The sequence below is a fragment of the Dermochelys coriacea genome, chromosome 2 (assembly GCF_009764565.3).
Source record: "Dermochelys coriacea isolate rDerCor1 chromosome 2, rDerCor1.pri.v4, whole genome shotgun sequence".
In the NCBI taxonomy this organism is placed as follows: domain Eukaryota; kingdom Metazoa; phylum Chordata; order Testudines; family Dermochelyidae; genus Dermochelys; species Dermochelys coriacea.
The window spans coordinates 206,261,214-206,284,915 of record NC_050069.1 but is presented as its reverse complement, the minus strand read 5'-3'; the positions used below and the strand labels follow the sequence as shown (position 1 = coordinate 206,284,915).

General features: G+C 40.3%; 1 protein-coding gene across 2 annotated transcripts in view; it reads left to right on the top strand.

The window, feature by feature from the left end:
- CHN2 (chimerin 2) overlaps positions 1 to 23,702 on the top strand; it is a 194,809-nt gene that overhangs the window by 143,237 nt on the left and 27,870 nt on the right. Inside the window, exon 7 of one of the 2 annotated variants that reach the window (XM_038389815.2) lies at positions 16,315 to 16,392. The exons of the other annotated variant lie outside the window; for it this stretch is intronic. Coding sequence (XP_038245743.1) covers positions 16,315 to 16,392 — 78 coding nt within the window. The remainder of the gene's footprint in view (positions 1 to 16,314; positions 16,393 to 23,702) is intronic. 2 annotated transcript variants of the gene reach the window in all.

Genomic DNA, 23,702 nt, shown 5'->3' with positions numbered 1-23,702 from the left:
AAATGTTTCTTGATGTGAAGAGGGGTAATAGATATAGAGTGAAAACATACTATCCAGTGAGAATGTGCATCCATCTAGAGTTTTCTTTAAATGCACTGAAGTCTGATTTTAATTCCTTTCTTGCACACTGGAATGCTTTTGGTTAGTTTGTGTCAGCCCCATGCTGAGTAAATCCTTCATTAATACCTTCTATAATAAGTATGTCTCCTCTGTCCACCAAGGCTGATGTGCTATATGTTACAAACAGCTGAGAGTCTAGGACATTGAAGCTGGGAAATGTATCCTGAATAGGCTCCAGCAAGGACATGACTGTGGTGTGCCTTTCTCTGGTAATGTTTAAATTAAGTCTGTCTTTCAGTTGACATCTTTGGAGAGCAAAAATGAAACCAAGAAAGGGCTCTGATTCATATCAGACCACTCAAGACCTGTTTCTTTTCTTATGCTCATTTTCAGCCATGAAAATAAGCTTTTTATTTTCTTTCCAAACATACTTTTAACTGTTTGTTAACTAGCAGTGCTAATAAATTCTAGGCAGGACTGAGGTTTTCTTTGTAGTTCAACAGAACGTCATGGAACACATGATAAAACAGAATGTGTGTTTGTGTGAAGAGTGTGTAATTGAAAGCACAATCTCACTTGAAATTCTTCAGCAAAACTCCTCTTCTAAAACTGAGAGTTTATCAGAGCAAAGTACTGTAGTATATATTGCTTAATGTGCAACTAAATAAAACTGACACCACCTTACTGAACAGATCCTGATCCTGTGCGCATAAAATGCCATATCTACTGGCCCATATCTATGAGATGCCAAACACATTCAATTCCTATCAGCTTCATTGAGAGTTGAGGGCACTCTCTGGTAGGATTAGACCTTTAAAGAGACCAAAAAAAAATCCCTAAGGTTTGCTTTGTTTTGTTTTCTCTAGCTCCTGTTAGCACTGTTAGCACTAAAGCTTATGCTCTAATACATTTGTTAGTCTCTAAGGTGCCACAAGTACTCCTTTTCTGTTAGCACTGTAGAGACAGTACAGTTAAGAAGGAGCTTGATGCACTGTTACTTTTTGTGTTAAGCACTACCACAATGTAAATGTTTAATAATAATAAACATGCAATTCCACAATGCCATGTTTAGAATCAAATCACAAATAGAAAGAAAGACAGCTAATTTTACAGTTGCTTGTGTCTTAAATCTGCTTGCCTTCCTGATTCATTAATAGTGAATAACTTTTTCCAGTGGGCTATAATTAAGGTGCTGTTACATCTCATGAATCATTCTGCATATTTTTATTCTCTGAAGGGAGGTTGCCTCTTCTTCATTATATATGTACTAAGTAATAGCACTACATCTGTGATTTACAAGCTTGGGTGAACTTATGTTTCACTAAGTTCAGCAGAATTCAGTAAAATCATCTTTAAGCTTTGTAAATAATGGCTCACTATGATGCTCAGTACCCTGAATAGAAAGAGGCAGGAATGGTGGATCATTTCCCTAATCTGAGATACTGGATTAGGATCTGATTCTGAGTAGTACTGTGTGCTCTTAACTCCCAAGTGGCTCCAGAGGAAGCTGAAGATGCTCAGGAGGCAACCAGTGGCTCCTAGGGTATACCTTTTTATTTGCTGTGACATGTACTCCTCTCCAAATCCCAACATTTCTTCACATTTACTGTCTGGCAACTGTTTTGTCAGTGGTGATGCAGGACAGTTACGACCATCCCCTCGTGATAGATCGGTTTTATAGCAATTTTACAGATGGAAAAATGGAGGTGCAGAGAAGTTAATTAACTTTCCCCATTTCACACAGCCAGATACAGAATCCAGGAGTCCTGGCTTCCAGCCCCTTGCTCTGACCTCTAGATAACACATCCATTCATTACAGCATCATATTTTAAAAAGTCCTTTTACACGTCCTATTAATGTTTTCTTGCAAATTGTCCTATTAGAAATATCTGATGGTTAGGTCACATTTAAAATCACTGCCTTTGATTTCATGATTTCTTGGTTTGTTTTTGTTCAGAGTATATCACATATGCAACATCTACACACACATCTTTTGCTGAAGAAATATGCAGAATATAATGTACTATGTGTAAATAGGACAATTTTCTCCCAAAGAACTAATTAGTGAGATTCTAAGAAGTATGTTGCATTTTATGAATATTGTCTGTATAAAGCTGCTAAAATACTTTAATTGGACAAGATCTGGTGCTCTGCTATCTGCATTGCCTCCCCACTGAATGTAGAGTCCAACTCTAGGGCCCTGACGTGATATTCAAAGCTCTCTAACAGACTGAACTTCATAACCTGAAAGATAGTCTTTCCCTTTGCAGCTATGACATCCTTCAATAGTTGCATTCCATTGGAACAGGGAAACTATTGACCAATAGTGGGAGGCTCATGAATGCTGAAGACATATTAGGAGTTGGACCTAAAGTATGTAACTCATTCTCACAAGTGAGAAGAATGACCACAGAACTAACTGCTTTCAGAACTGAGGAACCAATTGTGCAAAGACCTAGGCATTTGTTTAAATTTACGTGCTGAGAGTGGCTAGTCCCATTGACTTCAATGGCGCTACACATAGTGTATAAAGTTAAACACGTATGTAAGTCTTTGCAAGATTGCTGCTTAAGTGCAAAACTAAGTTTAGTTTTTAATTTCCCTTAGTTTACACACACACACACACACAAAATCAACAAATAAGATATAAACAAATCAAACTATCCTCTGGGGTGGGAAAGATGAAAACTAATAAGAACCTCACAATATGTTTTTATATATTTGGAAGGTTCTTGGATAGATACTATGGTCACAGGACTATATAAGTACCTAACCAGATTAGACAGACCAGCTGCACAACTATATTGGAATGGTGGCAATTATGCATTTCAAAAAAAGCTTCATTACATTTGCTGTGCAATTTAGAAATGTTTGTGTTGAGGAGATGGAATTTACTGCGTTTTTATTGTATGTTACTGCTAGCACTATAAAGGTAGTGGAATAAATTCGAGGCAGAGTAGTGATGTCATTCTCTCCTTTTTTTTAAAAAAAAATCCCTTTTTTGTATTGAGAGCAGCCATCTGTCCTTCTTAGAACAATCACTGAAGCAGCTGTGCATGTAGTGCCATCAATAACAAAAGCTGCTACTTCATATCAGAGGGCAGCAGACTAGAGGTTGCGGGGAGTTATAAGAACAATCAGGGTCAACTGACACCTGATGCCACGCTGTATGGAAAAATAAAACTAGGATTATATAGCCTTTATGTGAGCATTGATTAGTAGATCAGTAGGGTCACTCTTTTGTCTGTGCTTTGTCTTTAGCAGCTATGGGAATGCATGAGTGTGTTAGGGATATTTCCAAAAAGAAAAGGAGTACTTGTGGCACCTTAGAGACTAACAAATTTATTAGAGCATAAGCTTTCGTGAGCTACAGCTCACTTCATCAGATGCATTTGGTGGAAAAAACAGAGGAGAGATTTATATACACACACACAGAGAACATGAAACAATGGGTTTATCATACACAGTGTAAGGAGAGTGATCACTTAAGATAAGCCATCACCAGCAGCAGGGGGGGAAAGGAGGAAAACCTTTCATGGTGACAAGTAAGGTAGACTAATTCCAGCAGTTAACAAGAATATCAGAGGAACAGTGGGGGGTGGGGTGGGAGGGAGAAATACCATGGGGAAATAGTTTTACTTTGTGTAATGATTCATCCATTCCCAGTCTCTATTCAAGCCTAAGTTAATTGTATCCAGTTTGCAAATTAATTCCAATTCAGCAGTCTCTCGTTGGAGTCTGTTTTTGAAGCTTTTTTGTTGAAGTATAGCCACTCTTAGGTCTGTGATCGAGTGACCAGAGAGATTGAAGTGTTCTCCAACTGGTTTTTGAATGTTATAATTCTTGACGTCTGATTTGTGTCCATTCATTCTTTTACGTAGAGACTGTCCAGTTTGGCCAATGTACATGGCAGAGGGGCATTGCTGGCACATATCACATTGGTAGATGCGCAGGTGAACGAGCCTCTGATAGTGTGGCTGATGTGATTAGGCCCTATGATGGTATCCCCTGAATAGATATGTGGACAGAGTTGGCAACGGGCTTTGTTGCAAGGATAGGTTCCTGGGTTAGTGGTTCTGTTGTGTGGTGTGTGGTTGCTGGTGAGTATTTGCTTCAGAATGGGGGGCTGTCTGTAAGCAAGGACTGATCTGTCTCCCAAGATCTGTGAGAATGATGGGTCGTCCTTCAGGATAGGTTGTAGATCCTTGATGATGCGTTGGAGAGGTTTTAGTTGGGGGCTGAAGGTGATGGCTAGTGGCGTTCTGTTGTTTTCTTTGTTGGGCCTGTCCTGTAGTAGGTGACTTCTGGGTACTCTTCTGGCTCTGTCAATCTGTTTCTTCACTTCAGCAGGTGGGTACTGTAGTTGTAGGAATGCATGATAGAGATCTTGTAGGTGTTTGTCTCTGTCTGAGGGGTTGGAGCAAATGCGGTTATATCGTAGCGCTTGGCTGTAGACAATGGATCGAGTGGTATGATCTGGATGAAAGCTAGAGGCATGTAGGTAGGAATAGCGGTCAGTAGGTTTCCGATATAGGGTGGTGTTTATGTGACCATCGCTTATTAGCACCGTAGTGTCCAGGAAGTGGATCTCTTGTGTGGACTGGTCCAGGCTGAAGTTGATGGTGGGATGGAAATTGTTGAAATCATGGTGGAATTCCTCAAGAGCCAGATGATGAAGATGTCATCAATGTAGCGCAAGTAGAGTAGGGGCATTAGGGGACGAGAGCTGAGGAAGCATTGTTCTAAGTCAGCCATAAAAATGTTGTGCCATTACATTACATAGACCTAAGAGTGGCTATACTTCAACAAAAAAGCTTCAAAAACAGACTCCAACGAGAGACTGCTGAATTGGAATTAATTTGCAAACTGGATACAATTAACTTAGGCTTGAATAGAGACTGGGAATGGATGAGTCATTACACAAAGTAAAACTATTTCCCCATGGTATTTCTCCCTCCCACCCCACCCCCCACTGTTCCTCTGATATTCTTGTTAACTGCTGGAATTAGCCTACCTTGCTTGTCACCATGAAAGGTTTTCCTCCTTTCCTCCCCCCTGCTGCTGGTGATGGCTTATCTTAAGTGATCACTCTCCTTACAGTGTGTATGATAAACCCATTGTTTCATGGTCTCTGTGTGTGTGTATATAAATCTCTCCTCTGTTTTTTCCACCAAATGCATCCGATGAAGTGAGCTGTAGCTCACGAAAGCTTATGCTCTAATAAATTTGTTAGTCTCTAAGGTGCCACAAGTACTCCTTTTCTTTTTGAGAATACAGACTAACATGGCTGCTACTCTGAAAAGGGATATTTCCCTATTACCACCTTCAGGTTAAAAAAAAAAGGCAGGAGGGGGAGCTGCAAGCAATGAATAAAGAAAATATTACACACCATTTTTTTGAAAGGACAGGAAAGGGGCATTGACAGTCAGTACTTTATAATAGTTCAAAATGTACACTGTCAAACATTCTGAGTATTCTGTAGCAAGCAGTGCCATACTGTGCACTAAATCATGACTTTGATGTTGCATCTGCAGCATAGTATAGTTCCCTTGGCTGGCTATGGGAACAGAGAACGTGATCCAGGGCCTGCTTCTGATTAGACATTCTAGAGGTGCAGAAACCTCAGAGGGCTACATAAATAGTCTGCATCTCAGGCTCACCTATCCTGGGAGTTGGGCTTTGTATAATTGGGTGGAGGGAGAGGAAGTGAATGCAAATGTTACATAGGATGGACTTGCCCATTCCCTGAGCAGCTCTTCAGATCAGGTAAATTAGGCCTTCTTCCCCCTAAGAAGCCCTAATCTTATGGCTAACTTTTATCGTCCTTGTTCTGGGTCCATATAGAGAACAGGCAGTAATACAAATCTGGACTGTAGTAACCTCCTTATATACCGCCAGAAAGAGGAGAGGAATCTATGGGACTCGGTTCATGTTTATTAAAAATAAAAAATATATAACTTGTGGAGTGAGTGCAGCATCTACCCTCTTTTCCCTAAAGCCAGATTGCTAAATGGGGGGCAGCTTTTACCTACCTTGTCATGTTTCCCAGGTTGAATTCCCCCTTTTTAAGCCATCTGCCAGAGATACAGCCATGCAGCCTTGCATCTCCTTGGATGACAATCATCTAGGTAGAAGTCTGCTCCTTACCACAGACACAGGGAAAACATTCAATGAAGCTTGGTTGGGTGGAGTGTCAGATTCCATATCTGGAAAGCTACAGACACCATATGCAGCCACTGCAGTAGGATCCATCTTTGGACACAGAATAGTCCATAGATGAAGAACGCAGGCTGGCCACATCACAACCACAGCTGCAGAAGCTAATAGGCCCAGAATAATAGTACAACCCTTGGCTCTTCATCTGCCTATCTTCTCTACACCAGACTTAAAATTACATATATGCAAAACAGTTTCCCATGGCCCTCCCCTTGCTTCCAGGCTGTAGAAAGATCCTGAAACAGCAGGTTGTGATCATATCATAAAACACACCATTCCGCAGCAAAACTAATCTCCTCTTCCTTTCTCTAGAGACATGACTGTATTAGTCTGAAGCTGTTTGTTTTGTCAAATGTAACGGTTAAGGTTTGTTAAATTGCTTTTGATGACAATACTCCTTTCAGCTATTTTCTCTGTGTCTCTGATGCATCATGTTCTGCTCTCCACTAATTGTCCACTTCATCTCCTAATTTGTATGTGTAGTTGATGTCATCATGTACTTGGCTGCATAGTTTGCAATTTTATTACAAGAAAAAGTCACAAGACTTTGTGGAAAAATGTGAGAAGCAAAACAGAATAGAAATGTATAACATGATGGAAAATGTATAAACAGATTTCTAGTTCACATCCTTGGGTATTATACAGTAACACCACAATCTATGTAGGCTGGGTAGATTAACATTCGAATAAGGTTTACAAGAATAAGGCTGACATTTTTTTGTCTCTAATGCACAGCCTGAAAATAGTGAAAGCTGAAAACAGAATCATATAGCACTTGATGCTACAAGGTGCTAATCATTCTCAACTCCCAGTGAGGGCCATAAGGGACAAGGCCTGTAAGAATCGTCTCCTGATAAACTGTGTTTTATAGATTGCCAAATCATATAGTCTCAACAAGTTATTCATGCTATTTTACTTTATATCAATCTTTCCTTCAACTTGTGGCCTTCAAGTTCACTCACATTTAGCTACCTTGCTCTAAGGGAAAATTCATGGCAATATTTGCTGTTAGTTCCAGAGAATGCCCCAATAGGCTTTCCATTCAGGCAGCTCCGCCAAAGTTACTTATGCAGTCCTTTCAGAGGTCAGCAGACTCTGATGAGTGGTTAGTGGCTCAGAACTTAATGGCTATTTTTGTCTGGCTATGTGATTTGTGGGAAACTTCTCTGAAAATTAACCTCCTCCTCATTTTGTCATAAACCTACAAAGACTGGATTTTTGGTTCTCAGCATGAACAGCAGCACTGACTTTGGCACATACGGTTCAAAACAAGCCTACAGAATTAGGATGCAGTATTGATTTCATCTCATCCCAAAGGAAGGTTTCCCCCATTACAATACAGTATTAGAACTGCTATGACAAGAAAGTGAAATAAACAAAAGATTTTCTTCAGCTACGGAAATTTACATTTTAAATTTCACTGTCTACGCCACAGCCAACAGATGATTACAAGCCGTGTGTTACTGTCTAATAACACCTATCTCGAGGGCATTGTGACCCTTGAGACAGAGAAATAAGAATTATCCCATAAGCAATAATACATGACTTGGTGTGTGCTTATGGTGCCATATGTACTCTTGGACATGTGGTGAGGAGGTATGAGGTTAAACATCCAGTCCCTATGTCCATTGAGCAGACATGTGAGCTATATACTCTGGCGTTTATTATTGAACTCACTTGTTTTAATGGTCTGGCTGGCTGAGCTCTGCTCTATTCAAATATGATGTCATAGCTCTGAAATGTTGTAATTCAGAGCTTGATCTGTGATTTAGCTCAGTGGGAAGTGAGGACTATCAGCACCTTACAGGGTCTGGCCCTCAGTTAGATGGCTTCTTCAAATCAAAGACATTATCTAATGACATTATCTCATTATTATTCATGACAACTTTAACTTTGAATTATCCTAAAGGACCCTAACACTAAAACATAAATGTATGAATAACCAAATATATTCTACCAAAAAGGAGCTGTGATTACTAATACTTAATTTATTTAGTCCAAGCTTATAAAATACAGAAGCACTTACTTAATTTACTCTAAAAGATGTATAGAGAGATACTAAATGTCTGTTATTTAAAGAAAATACTGTCACAGCTTTGGCACCTCTAGAGAACATTGCCAATAGGATAACAGGATCATCTAGGACTTTTGGCAAAATTTGGGTTAACTACTGTATCTGGATTCTGGTTAAACTACAGAAATAATTATCACTGGTGCTTTTGTTATTTATAGCTGCAATAATTGTACACTGCTTTACAGATGCATTAATTTGAAATGTGCCTGTCCCAAAGAGATTACAGTCTGACTCAGTCAGATGCAGTACACAGGATAACAGTTCAATCACAATAATATGTGCTATGGGCCCCTATAGAGAGCAGGAGTACAGATATAAATTTAGTGAGAAAGGCCCAATTTTCAAATGAACTGGGATCCCAAAGGTAAAGTCTTCTATTAAGATTGCTTCAAAGCCCCCCCTTCAGGACTTGGGAGGAAACATGGGAGGTTTATTTTTGGATATATTGAATTGGAGGTGTCAGAGACAGCCAGGTGTGAAACTGAGATGTTTGGGAGGTGAAGGAGACAGATCGAGCACAGAAGGATAGATTTGAGTGTTCTGAACATCAAAGTGGTAGCTGAAACCCTGGAAGCAGATTGGGTTGCCCAGGGAACCATATAGAAGGGCAAGGAGAGGGGACTGAGGACAGAACCCTGAGGGATACTGACCTGGGACGGGATCTAGACCCACCAAAGCAGATGCTGAAAGAATAGCCCATGAGGTAGGAAGAAAGCAGAGACTCTCAGAAGCCTGGGGAGGAGGAATGATTCACACTGTTAAGGTTGCAGGTAATAAACACTAAGTACAAAGAACAGGCCCATCAGCTTTGCCAGGTCATTAGTAACCTTGACAAGGTTGGAGCTGGATTGGAGAGGATAAAAGAGAGAGTGGGAGGAAAGGAAGTTGAGACAACAGGAATAAATAGGCTAGACCTGCTGTTACCATGTTAATCTTGTGATTCTTCTGAGCTACTCAAGGAGAGCATATAATACTTTATATACTCTCCTCCTTCAGATCCCTCTTCAAGACCCACTTCTGTCATGATACCTACAAGATATTAGCTGACTTGTATTGGCTAGTTAGAGGGGCAATAGGGGCTTGATGATATATGTTTTTCAAACAAAATAAATATATATATATATGTGTGTGTGTGTTTTACTCCTGTCTTGTACCTTTTCCTCTTAGATTTTGACAGGGACCATGTCTTCATGTATATGTGGGCAGTACCTAGTGCATCATTGGCACAACCATAATATAAATAAGATTTATAATGAGAACTTTCCTTGTGTCAACTAATCTAGATTAGAAAATACTGAAATCTTTTTTGGATTAATAAGTATTTAACACATGGCACATCACACCTTCAAAGTGCTGAATATAGACTCTAATGTAATGTTTGTAAGAACTAAACAATGTTTGGTTTATTTAAAAAAAACCCTTAGAAATGAAAATACTATAATAAACACTTGCATCCTTTAAGGGGGAGCTCACAGCTTGGAGGAGCTCAGTCCATCTTGCATTCAAGCAAAATTTTTACTGATTTCGGGAGGAGTTTTGCTTTAAAAAATCATTTTAAAAAAGGACCGCAAGTGAGGACATCAGCTGATCAGTATTCTCAGTGCCACAATATTTGACTACATAGTTATTTCCTCAATATTGTTTTGTGCTTCTCTCACAGCACTGGCGGAATCTAGACAAGCTGGTGTGCAGATAAATTATTTCCCTTCTGATGGAAACTTCCATCAAAAATATTCCGGGAAAAGTATGTTCTGCTTTGATTGAAAAAAGAAGCAGCAGCAGACAAAGTTCCCTGTACTCTGCTCTACTTTCCTAACTTGGAGCTCAGTTCTGCAAAGCTTCACTCACACGAGTAATCCCTAGTGACAAGTAGTCCTGGTGACCCTCAGTGAGAGTAACAGTTTCTTATATTATTATATATTATATTATTCTTATATTATTAAGAAGATTTCAGGATCTGGCCCTGAAGCACCCCACCATGTACATCATGTAATGCTCAATGTCTACTACGGTTTCAAATGGAGAGTTTGTAACAAAGCAGAAGCCTCTTTTTAACTTTCTCCTTTCATTCTCTTTTGCAGTAGGGTCTGTGTACTGATTTAATATTTTGTAAACACAACCTTTAGTTCAGTAGCCCTCACGACCATTTCCCCGGGCTCCTTTGTGACTTGTGGCTTATGAACAGTGCACTTGGAATACTGTAGCATCCAGGCTTCTTTTGAGGTGGCCTCTCTGACAGACAGAACTCTTAAGGAGGAAATTAGGAAAAAAAAAAGTCAATACAGTTTGCAAGATTTATACAATGTGTATCATCTCAACATTGTCTTTTTGTCTCAGGCGAGAATGTACCATCCTGCATACTGTGGAGCATATCATACTAGTGAGGAAACAGGCAGCACTTTGTTTATTAAGGGCTCAGTTGTGGATTTGCCACAGCACCTGGGCGTGGAGCAAGAGATTTGCATTTTGTTGCACCACCCCAGGAGAGGCCCAGAAAAACAGATTGTGGCTCAGAGAGACATGATCTGCCTTCTGGTTCATCTCCTCCTTGAAGGTCTGCACCGGCCTTATAGTTGAACCAAAGTATGCCCCTTGGCAGATTAGTGGGTGGAGCCAGGGCTCCCCCACTTACCCACCCCTGCCTGCCCATCCCATTCACTTGCATGGGGGCTGTAGAGGGAGATGCAGCAGACCCATGGGGCTGTTCTCCTTCCCATGCAGCCACCCACAGTATGGCTGTCTGGTGCAGGGGGATAACAAGGCATTTTTTTGCTCCTTTATTCCCCTGCACAGGCATGGAGGATGAGCCACAAGGTGGCCTTTACTTTCAGCAACTCTTGAGTGCTGCCCACACGGCTAAAATTGAATTTATGCAACAAGAACAACAAAAACTGAAGATTTTTCTATAAATATTTATTCTTTCCTAGCCCCCAAATCCTTTTGTTAGCAATAAAGTTAGTTGTGTTTTGTGAGATTTCAGTTCAAATCATTCAATAATCTCATTCTAAAAAGGCATGCTGAAAATGCTGCCACAGCTAAACAACACTTTCCCTTCCCTTACTATCTAATTCTGGTTTAGTGATATTTACTTTACTTTACTGTAAATGCCCAACTTACTGTACAATCCACATGGCTTACTGAGCAACTAACCAGCTAAAATCCTACAGTCCTTGGAGATCCCCTGATCTTCTCTACATCTTATATTTGGTTTTCGATTGTTATCAGTGTAAATATTTTGTTAAAACTAGCAACATATTTTCAACCATCAGGAACCTCCATGTTAGCCAGAGGTATGTCAGCCTTAGCAAGAAATGATCTTTAAGTTAGTTGACACAATGTCCTGTACAATAGATCTTTTAAAAAGAAAGGGGGGCGGGAACAATGAATAAAATGAATCACTTTTGAACTCTTGGACTGCATTGGAGCATGGGGAAGGAACAGAATATCAGGGCTCATTACTTTGAGAACAGTTCAACTTGTTTGATTTTGCTGCTATTTGTTCTTTAAGTAGGGAGGGAGGGAATTTGTGTCCTATAGTATTTTGCCCTGAATCAGATCAGTTTTCAGTATGCTTTGTTGGACATTGAATCTAGTGTGGCTTCATATGATGAAGCCTGTTAGGAGAATACATTTACTGTGCACATGCCTGTATACATCCTGTGTTTGTAGTGAATCCTATTAAACAAATACCTGACAAAGGCATCAGCATGCTGAATAAAGCAACCTAGTGGATGAATACAATTTCAAATACAATAAACAACAAATACTGATCTGCCCTAGACATACACATGAACTGGATTAGCTTGGTTCTCCTTCTTTAAGTCAATTAGCTTAAACAATCCTATGAGAATTGCCAGTATTTCCACTAGGTACTATATGTCTGTCCTTAAGATGACATGTAATGTTTTAAAAGTAATATATTCTAATATGTAGATATTTTAAGATGTACACTATATCATCATAATCCTGTAGTTTGAGTGTCACATCCACAATGTTATGTAAACATATAGCTTATAAATGGGGTTTTTATCAGTCCAGTGGCATCAATGCAAATGCTAAAGCATTATGAGGAAGCTGACGTCGCTGACTTTGGTTCAGTCATGTTGAATATCAGAGAGGAATTATTTCATGTTTATGTTGAGGGTTCATAGCTACATAAGTGTTTTTTAAAAAAATGTCCAAAGCTAGTTACTGGATTATGATTTTCTCTGTCAATGTGACAGATATATTTGAACTCATTTGAAGCTGAAATAACTCATTTGAAGCTGAAATACTGAAATATAACATGCTGAGTATTTAGGACAAAAGCCTTAAAGTGATGTGCTGATGCCCTAAACTTTCATTCCTAAGGGCCTTATCCTGCTCCCATTGAAATCTGAGAAGAAAATGAGTACTTGTGGCACCTTAGAGACTAACAAATTTATTTGAGCATAAGCTTTGGGAGCTGTAGCTCACTAAAGCTTATGCTCAAATAAATTTGTTAGTCTCTAAGTGCCACAAGTCCTCCTTTTCTTTTTGAGGATACAGACTAACACGGCTGCTACTCTGAACCCTCTGAGAAAGTCACTGTTATCCTCATTGAACGGGACCAAGAGCAGGTCTTAAACGAGCGTTAACGTGACTCCCTGAAGTAGAGCGGAAGATATTTGGGACAGGGATAACATTTCTCTGGATCTAAGCCCCAAACGTCTGCTGGGGCTAGGTACATGCATCAAATTGTACGTCCTGTGCTAAAACACTACATGTCTGATTAAGAGCCGATCCACTGGAGAAGATTTTGGGGGCTCAAAGCTCTGATTTCTGATCTGGCAGTGAACAGGATGTATTAATTGAAGGATGCACAGAATCGCACCATGCAGCATGTTTAGAACTCCCGGCTGATCAGTTAACAGTGCCACTCGCAGGGCCGGTGCAAGGATATTTTGCGCCCTAGGCAAAACTTCCACCTTGCGCCCCGGAGAGCTGCAGTAGCAAAGGGAGCGCTCAGAACCGCGCCGGGCAGCCTCGCTGGAGAACTTTGCTCCGCCGGGGAGCCGGGAGGTGAAGGGGGAGAGGGGTCTCAGGGAGAGGCAGTGGTGGTTAGTGCTTGTGCTATTGATTACACAGAAATCACCAAATTCAAGTGTGATCATGGTGAGGAGCCCAGGCAGGCAATCACCACCCCCCCCCCCCGCTCCCGGGAAGATCGCAGCCGCAGCGAGGCCGGGCTGGCAGTGAAGCGGGATCGGATGGAGCGCAGCGCCCTGGCGGAGAGAGGGGAAGCCCGTGGCAAGGCGCAGGGACCTCAGGGGCTCGCTCGCTTTCTCTTCCCCGCACGTTGGGGCGCTCCAGGCGGGGGGGGGGGGGCGGGACGGGACAGAAGCGCCGCCGGAATGGAGAGAAGCGGAGCTCCACGGGGAGCGAAGGCGGTGGGGGGGGGCAGAGGCACCCCCTGGAGGGTCAGCCTTGCTCGCTCCACTGCTCCCCTTCCGACCCCGCATTCCCTGTCCCCTGCGTCCTCTCCCCCTTCCCTCCATCGCGGTGTCTCCTTCCCTCCTCCTCCTCCTCCTCTCCAGCGTTTTCCTCCCTCCCTCCCTCCCTCCCCAGACACAAGGGAAGTGCCTGGGAAATGCAACCAAGGCAGGTCGCCGGAGAGCCAGCCCCGCTCTCCCGTGAGAAGATGCGCCCTGCCTCCGGTGCAGGGCACGGGCTTCTGATAAAGTGCCGCGGACCTCTCCCCGGCAGAAGGAGGCTGGAAGTTCCCCATGGGGGTGATTCCCAAGCCCTCTGCTTCTGGCTTCTTGATTGATTTGCCCCAGGCAGAGGTTCCCCCTGGCAGGAAAAAGGAACAAAGATGAACCCTCCGTGCGTGCGCGGCTGGGTTGCCATGAGGCAACCTGTGCACAGAATGGGGCAGAGCTGCCCAATGTAGTGTGTGGGAGAGACAGAGAGTGAGGGAGAACCCGGTACGGGGGAAGGCGGCTTGGGGAAAGGCCCGAACTGCGCCCCATCCCATTCTGGATGAAGCAAAATAAAAATTTGGGGCACCGCTTTTTGGTGGCCCCAAATCTTGGCGCCCTAGGTGGCCCTCTAGTTGACCTAGTGGTTACACTGGCCGTGGCCGCTCAGTCGTGCTTTCAGTTGGAAAAGAGGGTGAGTGCAGCAACTGTTTATTTAGCAAGAGGAGCCTCAGTGGAAACAGTAACTAACTACCAAGGCTTCTAAATCTGATAGAAGAGAGAGAGAAAGAGAAAGAGAGAGTTATGCTGCCAATTAAGTGGAAAAGAAAGGGAAGAGCAGTACATTCAGGACAGAAACAACTCGGTCATGTCACATTTGAAAAGCTGATTTTTCAGGTTACAGAACTTGTTAAATGCCCTAAGTAGGGCACTTTATGAAATTACACAGCCTGATCTTACTGATGGTTGGCCATCTGTCCCTACAGGCTTTCATATCAGGAGAGCATAATTTTGACTAAGAGCATGTAAACTATGTGGTGGTGTTGTTTTAAGTCAGTGAATTAGATGAACCCCATAGAATGTCTAAGGAATTGGGGTGTGGTAGAGCCAAAGGAAGAAACGACTTTACAAATTAACAAAAATAAGTCTGTTTAGATCATTTAATTTGCTATTGTCTTTGGGTTCAAGTATGGAAAAGAATGGGCATGAAGGGAGAAACAAAGGGTGGCAGGACTATTACTGGTCAGTTTCAGAAGCAACTCTCCTGGTAATATTGTCCAGCCCAGTAGTACCTTCCCTCTGAGCATGTCAAGCATGTTACAAACACTAGAGAATGAAGCCTCACAATATCCCTCTGAGGTGGGTAACTATTATCCTCATTGTACTGATAGAGAAACGGAAATGAAAAGATTAAGTGACCTGCCCAAGGTCATTCAGAAGGCTGTGGCAGAGATGGGATTAGAGCCCAGATTTCCTGTACTGGGCTTTAACCACATTATCCTTCCTCCCAAACATACATACTGCAGAAACTAGAGTGGGGGAACAGCTGGACTGGTGCCACTTAGGCCCCAGACCTGCCATCTGATCTGTGCAGGATGTACCCCTTGCAACTCTGCAGAGCTCCATTGTCTTCCATAGGCCTCTGTACAGGCTAAGGGGCTCCCCGTGTGATCAGATTGAATGGCTGGGAGCTTAGTTTCCAATTTTTACTGAATGTGATCTAATTGCTCACTGCTAAGTGGACCCCAACAAAATGCATGCCACAAAAATGCTATTAATCCTTGGAGTACTACTGGAGTTTTTACTTGCACAGGATATGAAAAAGAAGAGATTTTAGCCCTGCAAGATTAAACAATCATCAGGGTTTAAAGGATTTAATCCATTGGTGTTCAGACTGGAATGGCTCATAAGTCTCCAAGTCTGAGTGTAATTGGATGCAGCATCAGAGCCTTTTTCTTTTTTAAAAAAACATGCTACCAACTAGAAGTGATCTTTCCTTTGAAATTTGTTGTGGCATGAGGCCGTAAAGCTGTCGCCCTGCCTGTATTTCTTCAGTCTCGCTGGATACCGTAGCTGGGGGGAGGGGGAATTTTGTTCACTACATGAATTCCGACTATTGTTTCAGGCACACGTCTGCCTTAAGAAATAGCACAAAACAGGCTGTTACTTATTCAGATGCAGAAGCTCCTTCCATCACACAAGACGGCCCATTCAAGTCACATGCCAGAGGTCTCCACAGAATGGGCTGCAGCTGCTTCAAATCTGCTGTCTAACATTAGAAGCAGTTGGACAAACCTGAGTACAGTAAGCCTCCCAGCCTCAGAGGAAGACAGGAAAAAGATTTGGGATCCAAGCACTATGTTCTCTGAGGAGCTGTGGCTTGAAAATGAGAAAAATTGTGCTGTTGTTCACAAGTCTAAGCGAGGAAGGAAACGTCAAGAGCTGCTGGCAGTGGCATTGGGGGTTAAGGCAGGAGTAAAGGGGGCACTATTATGGCAACCTCTGAAACTCTTTGCCTATTCACAGATCACCTCTTTGGTCAGAAGAGCAGCTTTAACTCAAAATGACAACCATTTCAACTATGAAAAAGCACACAGTTTTAAGGTAAGAACAGCTTTGGAATGCTTCTGGTTTAAAGGTTGGTTTGTTTTTCCTGTGTAAAGTTTTGCACTGTGATTATATATTTCCATATAACTCTTTATGCCACATCCAAGAGGAGTATTTCAGAAAGTAGTTTTCTTCCTGTGTTAAAATCCATTGATTGTATAATTCTTAACACATGTTGACAGGGCTATTTAACATGAATAACAGTCTCTCTCAGAGCACAAGCAAAGTCAAGAACCTGCTGGATCCTGCCAAATGATAGATTTATATTTGAGCTCCTTAGACCCAGATGTATTTTATTTGTTTCATGGAAATGATACTTCAGATTGATCATCTTAATCTTAAAATGTGTCAGTTTTGATAATAAAAATCTGACTTCTGAAAATCCACATTTTTATAGTGTGGTGTAGTGCCATTTTAACAATACACATTTGTGCTGTTTCTGTTTGCATTAAGTCATGAAAGCCCAGTACCTACTAACAATATAACAAAGTGCTGTGGTGGTATTGTCTGATATCTTTTGTTCATGCACTGTATGCCAAGGAAATGCTCTTTGAGTCCCACTGATCTATTGGATATAGGCTTGTGCTTGCTTGTCAGACTAAAATTAATAGCTATACAAACTCAAGGATGCTTAAACAGATTGTCTTGTTGCTAGCTTATAGATACAAAATCATATTCTTTTTTCAATCACAGCATCTGGAATGCTGTGTGCGCTGGAGAAGTGACTCAGCCTTAGAAACTAGACTTCCAGTCATCTTGCTCTAACATCTTTTGCCAGAAGGACTGAGTTAGTTCCAGAGTGTGCCAATCCCCAGTTATCATGGTTAGAGCTGTAAAAAGTAGTTTGATGGTAATTGGGAGTGGATACAAAGTGTCTGAGAGGAAGGAAAAGGACATAAACAAGAGAAGAGAGATGTGCATTATACTCCCTTAATTCCTCTATTTTCTTAATGCTCCCTGAGATGATAATCTAGGTTACTGTCAGAATAATTTGATTCATTATCAGAAATAGTATTTTATCATGCTGACTTCTGGCCTTTAAATAAAAGGGAAATTAACGTTAATTAAAATTATTTAGCAAGTATGCTTTTCTCTTTGTTCATCGATTATGCTTTTCCCTTAAAACATTCAATGTCTGTACTGTGGTTAGAATTTATCAATAATTCAGTATTCATGAGTAAAACTTTACCTTCAACATTTTATGCTCCTTGCCATTCCCCCTCCTTAACCCAGCACGCACATAAAAGTTAATATTTTTCTCACTGCTAAATACTGAAAGAAATAGGAGAAATATTCTATACTTTTTTCTTGATTAAAGAATCTTTTATCTTTCTGGTTTTAGCCTCATTATCATTTAAATATGAAAACTGTTTTAGGTTAACTAGAAAATATTTTCTCATGACTGGGACTTTTTTCCACTTTGACCTATACATTCCTTCCTTTCCTCTTCAAAATTCCCCTTGTTTTGGCTTTGATTTATAACTGGAAATGTGCCCAGCAACACTGGATTTGCACAGTCTAGCTGTTATACACCCTTTATTACTTTCTGTTTGAAAAGAGTCATAGTTTAGCTGGTAAATCACATTATTTTTAAATATTTAAATGCATTGCTTGAAAATAAATTTTAGAAAATTATTTTAACCTATAAACAAAATATTAGGGCTGTCAAGCAATTAAAAAAATTAATTGTGATTAGTTGCAACAATAATAGAATAACATTTATTTGAATATTTTTGGATGTTTTCTACATTTTCAAATATATTGATTTCAATTACAACACAGAATACAAAGTGTACAGTGCTCACTTTATATTTATTTTTATTACAAATATTTGCACTGTAAAAAACAAAAGAAATAGTATTTTTCAATTCACCTAATACAAGTACTGTAGTGCAATCACTTTATTATGAAAGTTGAACTTACAAATGTAGAATTATGTACAAAAAAACTGCATTCAGAAATAAAACAATGTATAACTTTAGAGCCTACAAGTCCTCTCAGTCCTACTTCAGCCAATCACTCAGACAAACAAGTTTGGTTATAATTTGCAGGAGACAGTGCTGCCCACTTCTTGTTTACAAAGTCACCTGAAAGTGAGAACAGGCATTCGCATGGCATTGTTGTACCCGGTGTTGCAAGGTATTTACGTCCCAATATGCTAAACATTCGTATGCCCCTTCGTGCTTCAACCACCATTCCAGAGGACATGAGTCCATGCTGATGACGGGTTCTGCTTGATAACGATCCAAAGCAGAACAGACTGACACGTATTCATTTTCATCATCTGAGTTAGATGCCACCAGTAGAAGGTTGATTTTCTTTTTTGGTGGTTCAGGTTCTGTAGTTTCCACATCTGAGTGTTGCTCTTTTAAGACTTTTGAAAGCATGCTCCACACCTCATCCCCCTCAGATTTTGGATGGCACTTCAGATTCTTAAACCTTGGGTTGAATGCAGTAGATTTTTAGAAATCTCACATTGATACCTTCTTTGCATTTCATCAAATCTGCTGTGAAAGTGTTCTTAAAACATACATGTGCTGGGTCATCATCCAAGACTGCTCTAACATGAAATATATGGCAGAATGCAGGTAAAACAGAACAGGGGACATACAATTCTTCCCCAAGGAGTTCAGTCACAAATTTAATTAATGCATTATTTTTGTAAAAAGCATCATCAGCATAGAAGCATGTGCTCTGGAATGGTGGCTGAAGCACGAAGGGGCATACGAACGTTTAGCATATTGGGACGTAAATACCTTGCAACACTGGGTACAACAATGCCATGCAAACACCTGTTCTCACTTTCAGGTGACTTTGTAAACAAGAAGTGGGCAGCACTGTCTCCTGCAAATTATAACCAAACTTGTTTGTCTGAGCGATTGGCTGAAGTAGGACTGAGTGGACTTGTACGGGCATACGAATGTTTAGCATATCTGGGACGTAAATACCTTGCAACCCCAGGTACGAGAGCCATGTGAACACCTGTTCTCACTTTCAGGTGAGATCGTAAATAAGAAGCAGGAAGCAGTATCTTCCATAAATGTAAAAAAACTCGTTTATCTTAGCGATTGACTGAACAAGAAGTAGGACTTAGTGGACTTGTAGTGGACTTGTAGGCACTAAAGTTTTACATTGTTTTGTTTTTGAATAGTTATGTAAAAAAAAATCTACATTTGTAAACTACACTTTCATGATAAAGAGATTGCACTACAATACTTTTATGAGGTGACTTGAAAAATACAATTTCTTTTGTTAAATTTTTACAGTGCAAATATTTGTAATCAAAAATAATAATATAAAGTGAGCACTGTACACTTTGTATTGTGTTGTAATAGAAATCAATATATTTGAAAATGTAGAAAACATCCAAAAAATTTAATAAATTTCAGTTGGTATTCTATTCTATAACAATGTGAATAATTGGGATTAATTTTTTTGAGTTAATCCCATGAATTAACTGCAATTAATTGACAGCCCTACAAATTATGAATTTTAAGAAAGAAACATTTTAAAAATAAAATGTAACCTAGAAAGTTAGGTCACTGTGAAGTATTACATTTACTTAACAACACAAATATTACTCACCACTCAAAAATCTACAGTCTTCTATAGGATGATTCTAAAATGCATATAGTAGCTAAAAAAAAATCAGGAACAATGTGCTAATAGTGGAATATTTAGATTAAACAGTCACCCACTTTAAGTTTTAAATCTATTGACACGTTCATAAAAAAGTTAAGTAGTTCAAAAGAAAGAAAATTGTTGGAGGGTTTTTGAAGCTTAAGTTCTAGTTGTCATAGACATATACATAATACTAATATGGTACTGTGGAACATAAGTAAAATCTATTGGGCTATTTCATAGGGCTGCAAAGAGGTGTTTTGCCCTTTTTTATTTTACTGAACACTTAAAATGTATTGTACTATATATTTTGCTGTATGTGGACAGGGATTTCATGACAGAGTCCATCAGAATATTTGGCATGCGTTAGTGTCAATAAATGTACACTAAAAAAATCTTTACCTTGGCAAACTTGAACCTCTTGGGATGATGAGTCTTTTTTTAAAAAGGCTATATATTTGGTATAACTGATTGGAAACATTGTGTAACAAAATAGAACTGGCGGAAAGGGGAAAAGCACAAAAAAGAGATGGGTACAAAATTCAGAGTCAGATCTAGACTGCCTTGTGCCCTTTTAAAAAGGCAAAGTTCAATGTGTGCACGCCAAATAATTAACTAAGGGGATCTAGGATGTGTTTTGCATGTTTAATACCCATTTTGAATTTTAAATTGCTATGTGGGGGGGTTGGTATAAAAGTTACAGCCGCTCGTGCACTTTGTATTTGAATAATATTGTGAGGAAGGTCATTCCAGATGCTAGTGGAGATATGTGTATGTATAGTGGTGGAGGGAGTAGAAAAGAGCAAAACCAGACTTTGTCTTTGCCCCACCAAAGTAACCGCACGCCCTAAACCTCAGGAGCAAAGGGATGGCTCCTTCTTAGTGGCCTTGGAGAGGCACAATTGACCCTGCACAGGCTTGGAAAAATTTAGAACCAAGACCCTGCCCTCCTACCCATAGGCCAGCAAAACTGACCTGCACTGTGTGCCACGCTGCACTATACAGAAGGATGGTTTAGCACGCACAGCCTTCCTACGCTCCCTGCAGCTCCTCAAGGGATTGCAGGCACAATCTCTTCCAGAACTTGTGCTGGAGCAGTGCAACTTTGTAATGCCACAGTGTGGAGCAGTGTAAAAAGCAGACCATCTAGCCCTGTGTTAGGGCAAATTGTTGAAGTCCTTCCCATGACCATTCTTTTTGATCCTAAACTATGACAGCAAACATCCTATATTTTTGATACAGTTTACATTGTATCAGACTGGTGTTCGGAAACTGAAATTAAAAAGGAGTAGATTCATTAGCTGGCACATCTAGGAGTGGACAGGATTTATAAATCAGTAAAGAAAGTAAGTCCTTGAGGCCAGGTCTTGATGGATAAAAAGGTGCTTTCTTCAATTGTATTAGCTCATTCGAATTAGCTTAACGTAACTCTCATTAAGGTCCTGATCCTGCAAACACTCATACAAGTGATTAACTTCACTACCTTGAGTAGTCCCATTAACTTCAACAACACTACTTGTGGTAGTAAAGTTAAACAGGTACATAAATATTTGCAGAATCGAAGCCTAAGGGCATAGCGACACTGAAGCTGAAGGTTTAACTTCCAATTTGGGTAGACATATGGATGCTAGTTTTGATCAAGTTAGCATGTTAAAAATTGAAGTGTCTCTGCAGCAGCGTGAATGGCAGGAGTGAATCCTACCCTGAAATCTGGGTACTTATTTGAGCAACTAGCCCTTCTTGCTGCCCATACCACCATGGCCACGCTGCTATATTTAGCATGCTAGCTCGATCAAAGCTAGTGCACATATGTCTAAGCAAGCTGGAAATTACACCTCCAGCTCCACTGTGACATACTCTAAAGACACAGGCTAGCATCTTTTAGAATGTTCCCACTCCTTGTGATATAGACTCAGGAGGAAGTTAACTCAATTGAGTTAACATAACTGAAGAAAACATACTTTTTGTCCATTGAGACTGGCCTAAGCTAGTCAAGTCGCAGCAAATGGGGAATCACATATATTCTAGAGTTACCTTTTACAAAACAGGATCTCACTTTTTATAACAGAAATTAACATAGGACCAGATTCTACCCTCACTTATTATTATTATTATTGCTACACAGTCTTCTGCATTTCCCATTACCACAGATTTCAAGTGGTGTCATGCCCGATTCTATATTGATAGTAATGTTTGTTGAACCCTGTGCCAGCACAGAGTCCCAGGAACATCAATGGGGACCAAAGGAGATGTCTCGGGACATCAGCATGCAGTTTATTGTAGGATCAGGGCCCAATGCAGGACAGAATTTGGCCTATTATTATTGTAGAACCTTAGAAGTGATCTCAGGTTTCATTGCAACATATAAAATTTAGAGAAGAAGTAAGGGTTTTAATTATGGCATGTACACTCAATGTTTTTTTTTTTCATAAGTCTGTTGTTTTTTTTAAAATTACACCTTTGTGAGAAGTGGAATTTTCATTGTCCCAAAACAAAACTGATAACAGATTCAATTCTGTTCCCACTGAAGCCAATGGGAGTTCTGCCATTGATTTCAAAGGGATTCAGTTGAGGCCCCAGAGCTGAGGTAAAGTGTTCCTGCTTTTCAACTGAACGTCTGAAAATCTCTTCTTCTCTTTTGATACAAAAGAAAAAAAGCTTCAAAACCAGGTTAGGTAACCAAAAAATTGTCTGAAAGCAGCTCTGCATATTTCATATGAAGAACACATGTGTCTGCCCAAGGCAATTCTTGATTTGCTGCTGCAGTATTGTTATTACTGGATTCACTCTGTGGCTTTGGTGAAATCACTTAACTTTTCTGCCTTAGTTTCCTCATCTGTGAAATAGAGATAATACCTACCTCACAGTGGTATCACAACTATTAATGACTGTGTAAAGCATTGTACACCTGCAGATTCTCAGAGAAAGATGGAAGGGACGTTAAAGAGACAGTATGGAAGCAATGGTAGTTGAGAGATGAAAGTAAAGGAAACAGAGAAGAGCATCACTAATGAAGACAAAATGTAATATGTGTGTAAGAGAGAGAGGATTAATATGAAGAAGAAACTACTTTTCCATGAAAGGAAGGGAAAGAAAGAATAATACAAAGAAAGGAGATATAAATATGGAAAATGAAAGGAGATGGCAGGAGATAGTGGGAGGAGGGAAACGAAGAAACTAAAGAAGGGAATAAGCAGGAAAACACATTTTTAGACTAATAAATTTTGTTGAACTATCTCACAGACAACTCAGATCTCTGGACAGTAAGTTTGAGCAAAGGGATGGCATTTTGAGCACTTACGCAATATTAATACTATTGAGTCCCCTGCATTCTATCGCTAAAAAATAGTGGGAAAAGACAAGAAAAAAGTTTACCAGAATGCACATCAGACCCCTTCATTATTGGGGTGAATATTGACCCCAAAACCTCAGCTCATATTGAGAATTGTCCCTTGCTGTTTCTTTTGAAAGATTGGCAGTATGCAAGGACACAAGCACAAGCAGTTCAACGCTATTCTTTATACACAGATGAGTCTCGTGACAGTCCAAAAATTTGAAAGGGTGCGGGGGGACTCAAAAAGTTATCTTTGATTCTTCAAAAAGCCTATGCCCAGTTCAGTAGATAGTGGTGTGATCATATGGATGCGGGTACAAGACAAAAAATATAATCCTATCTATGACTGCAT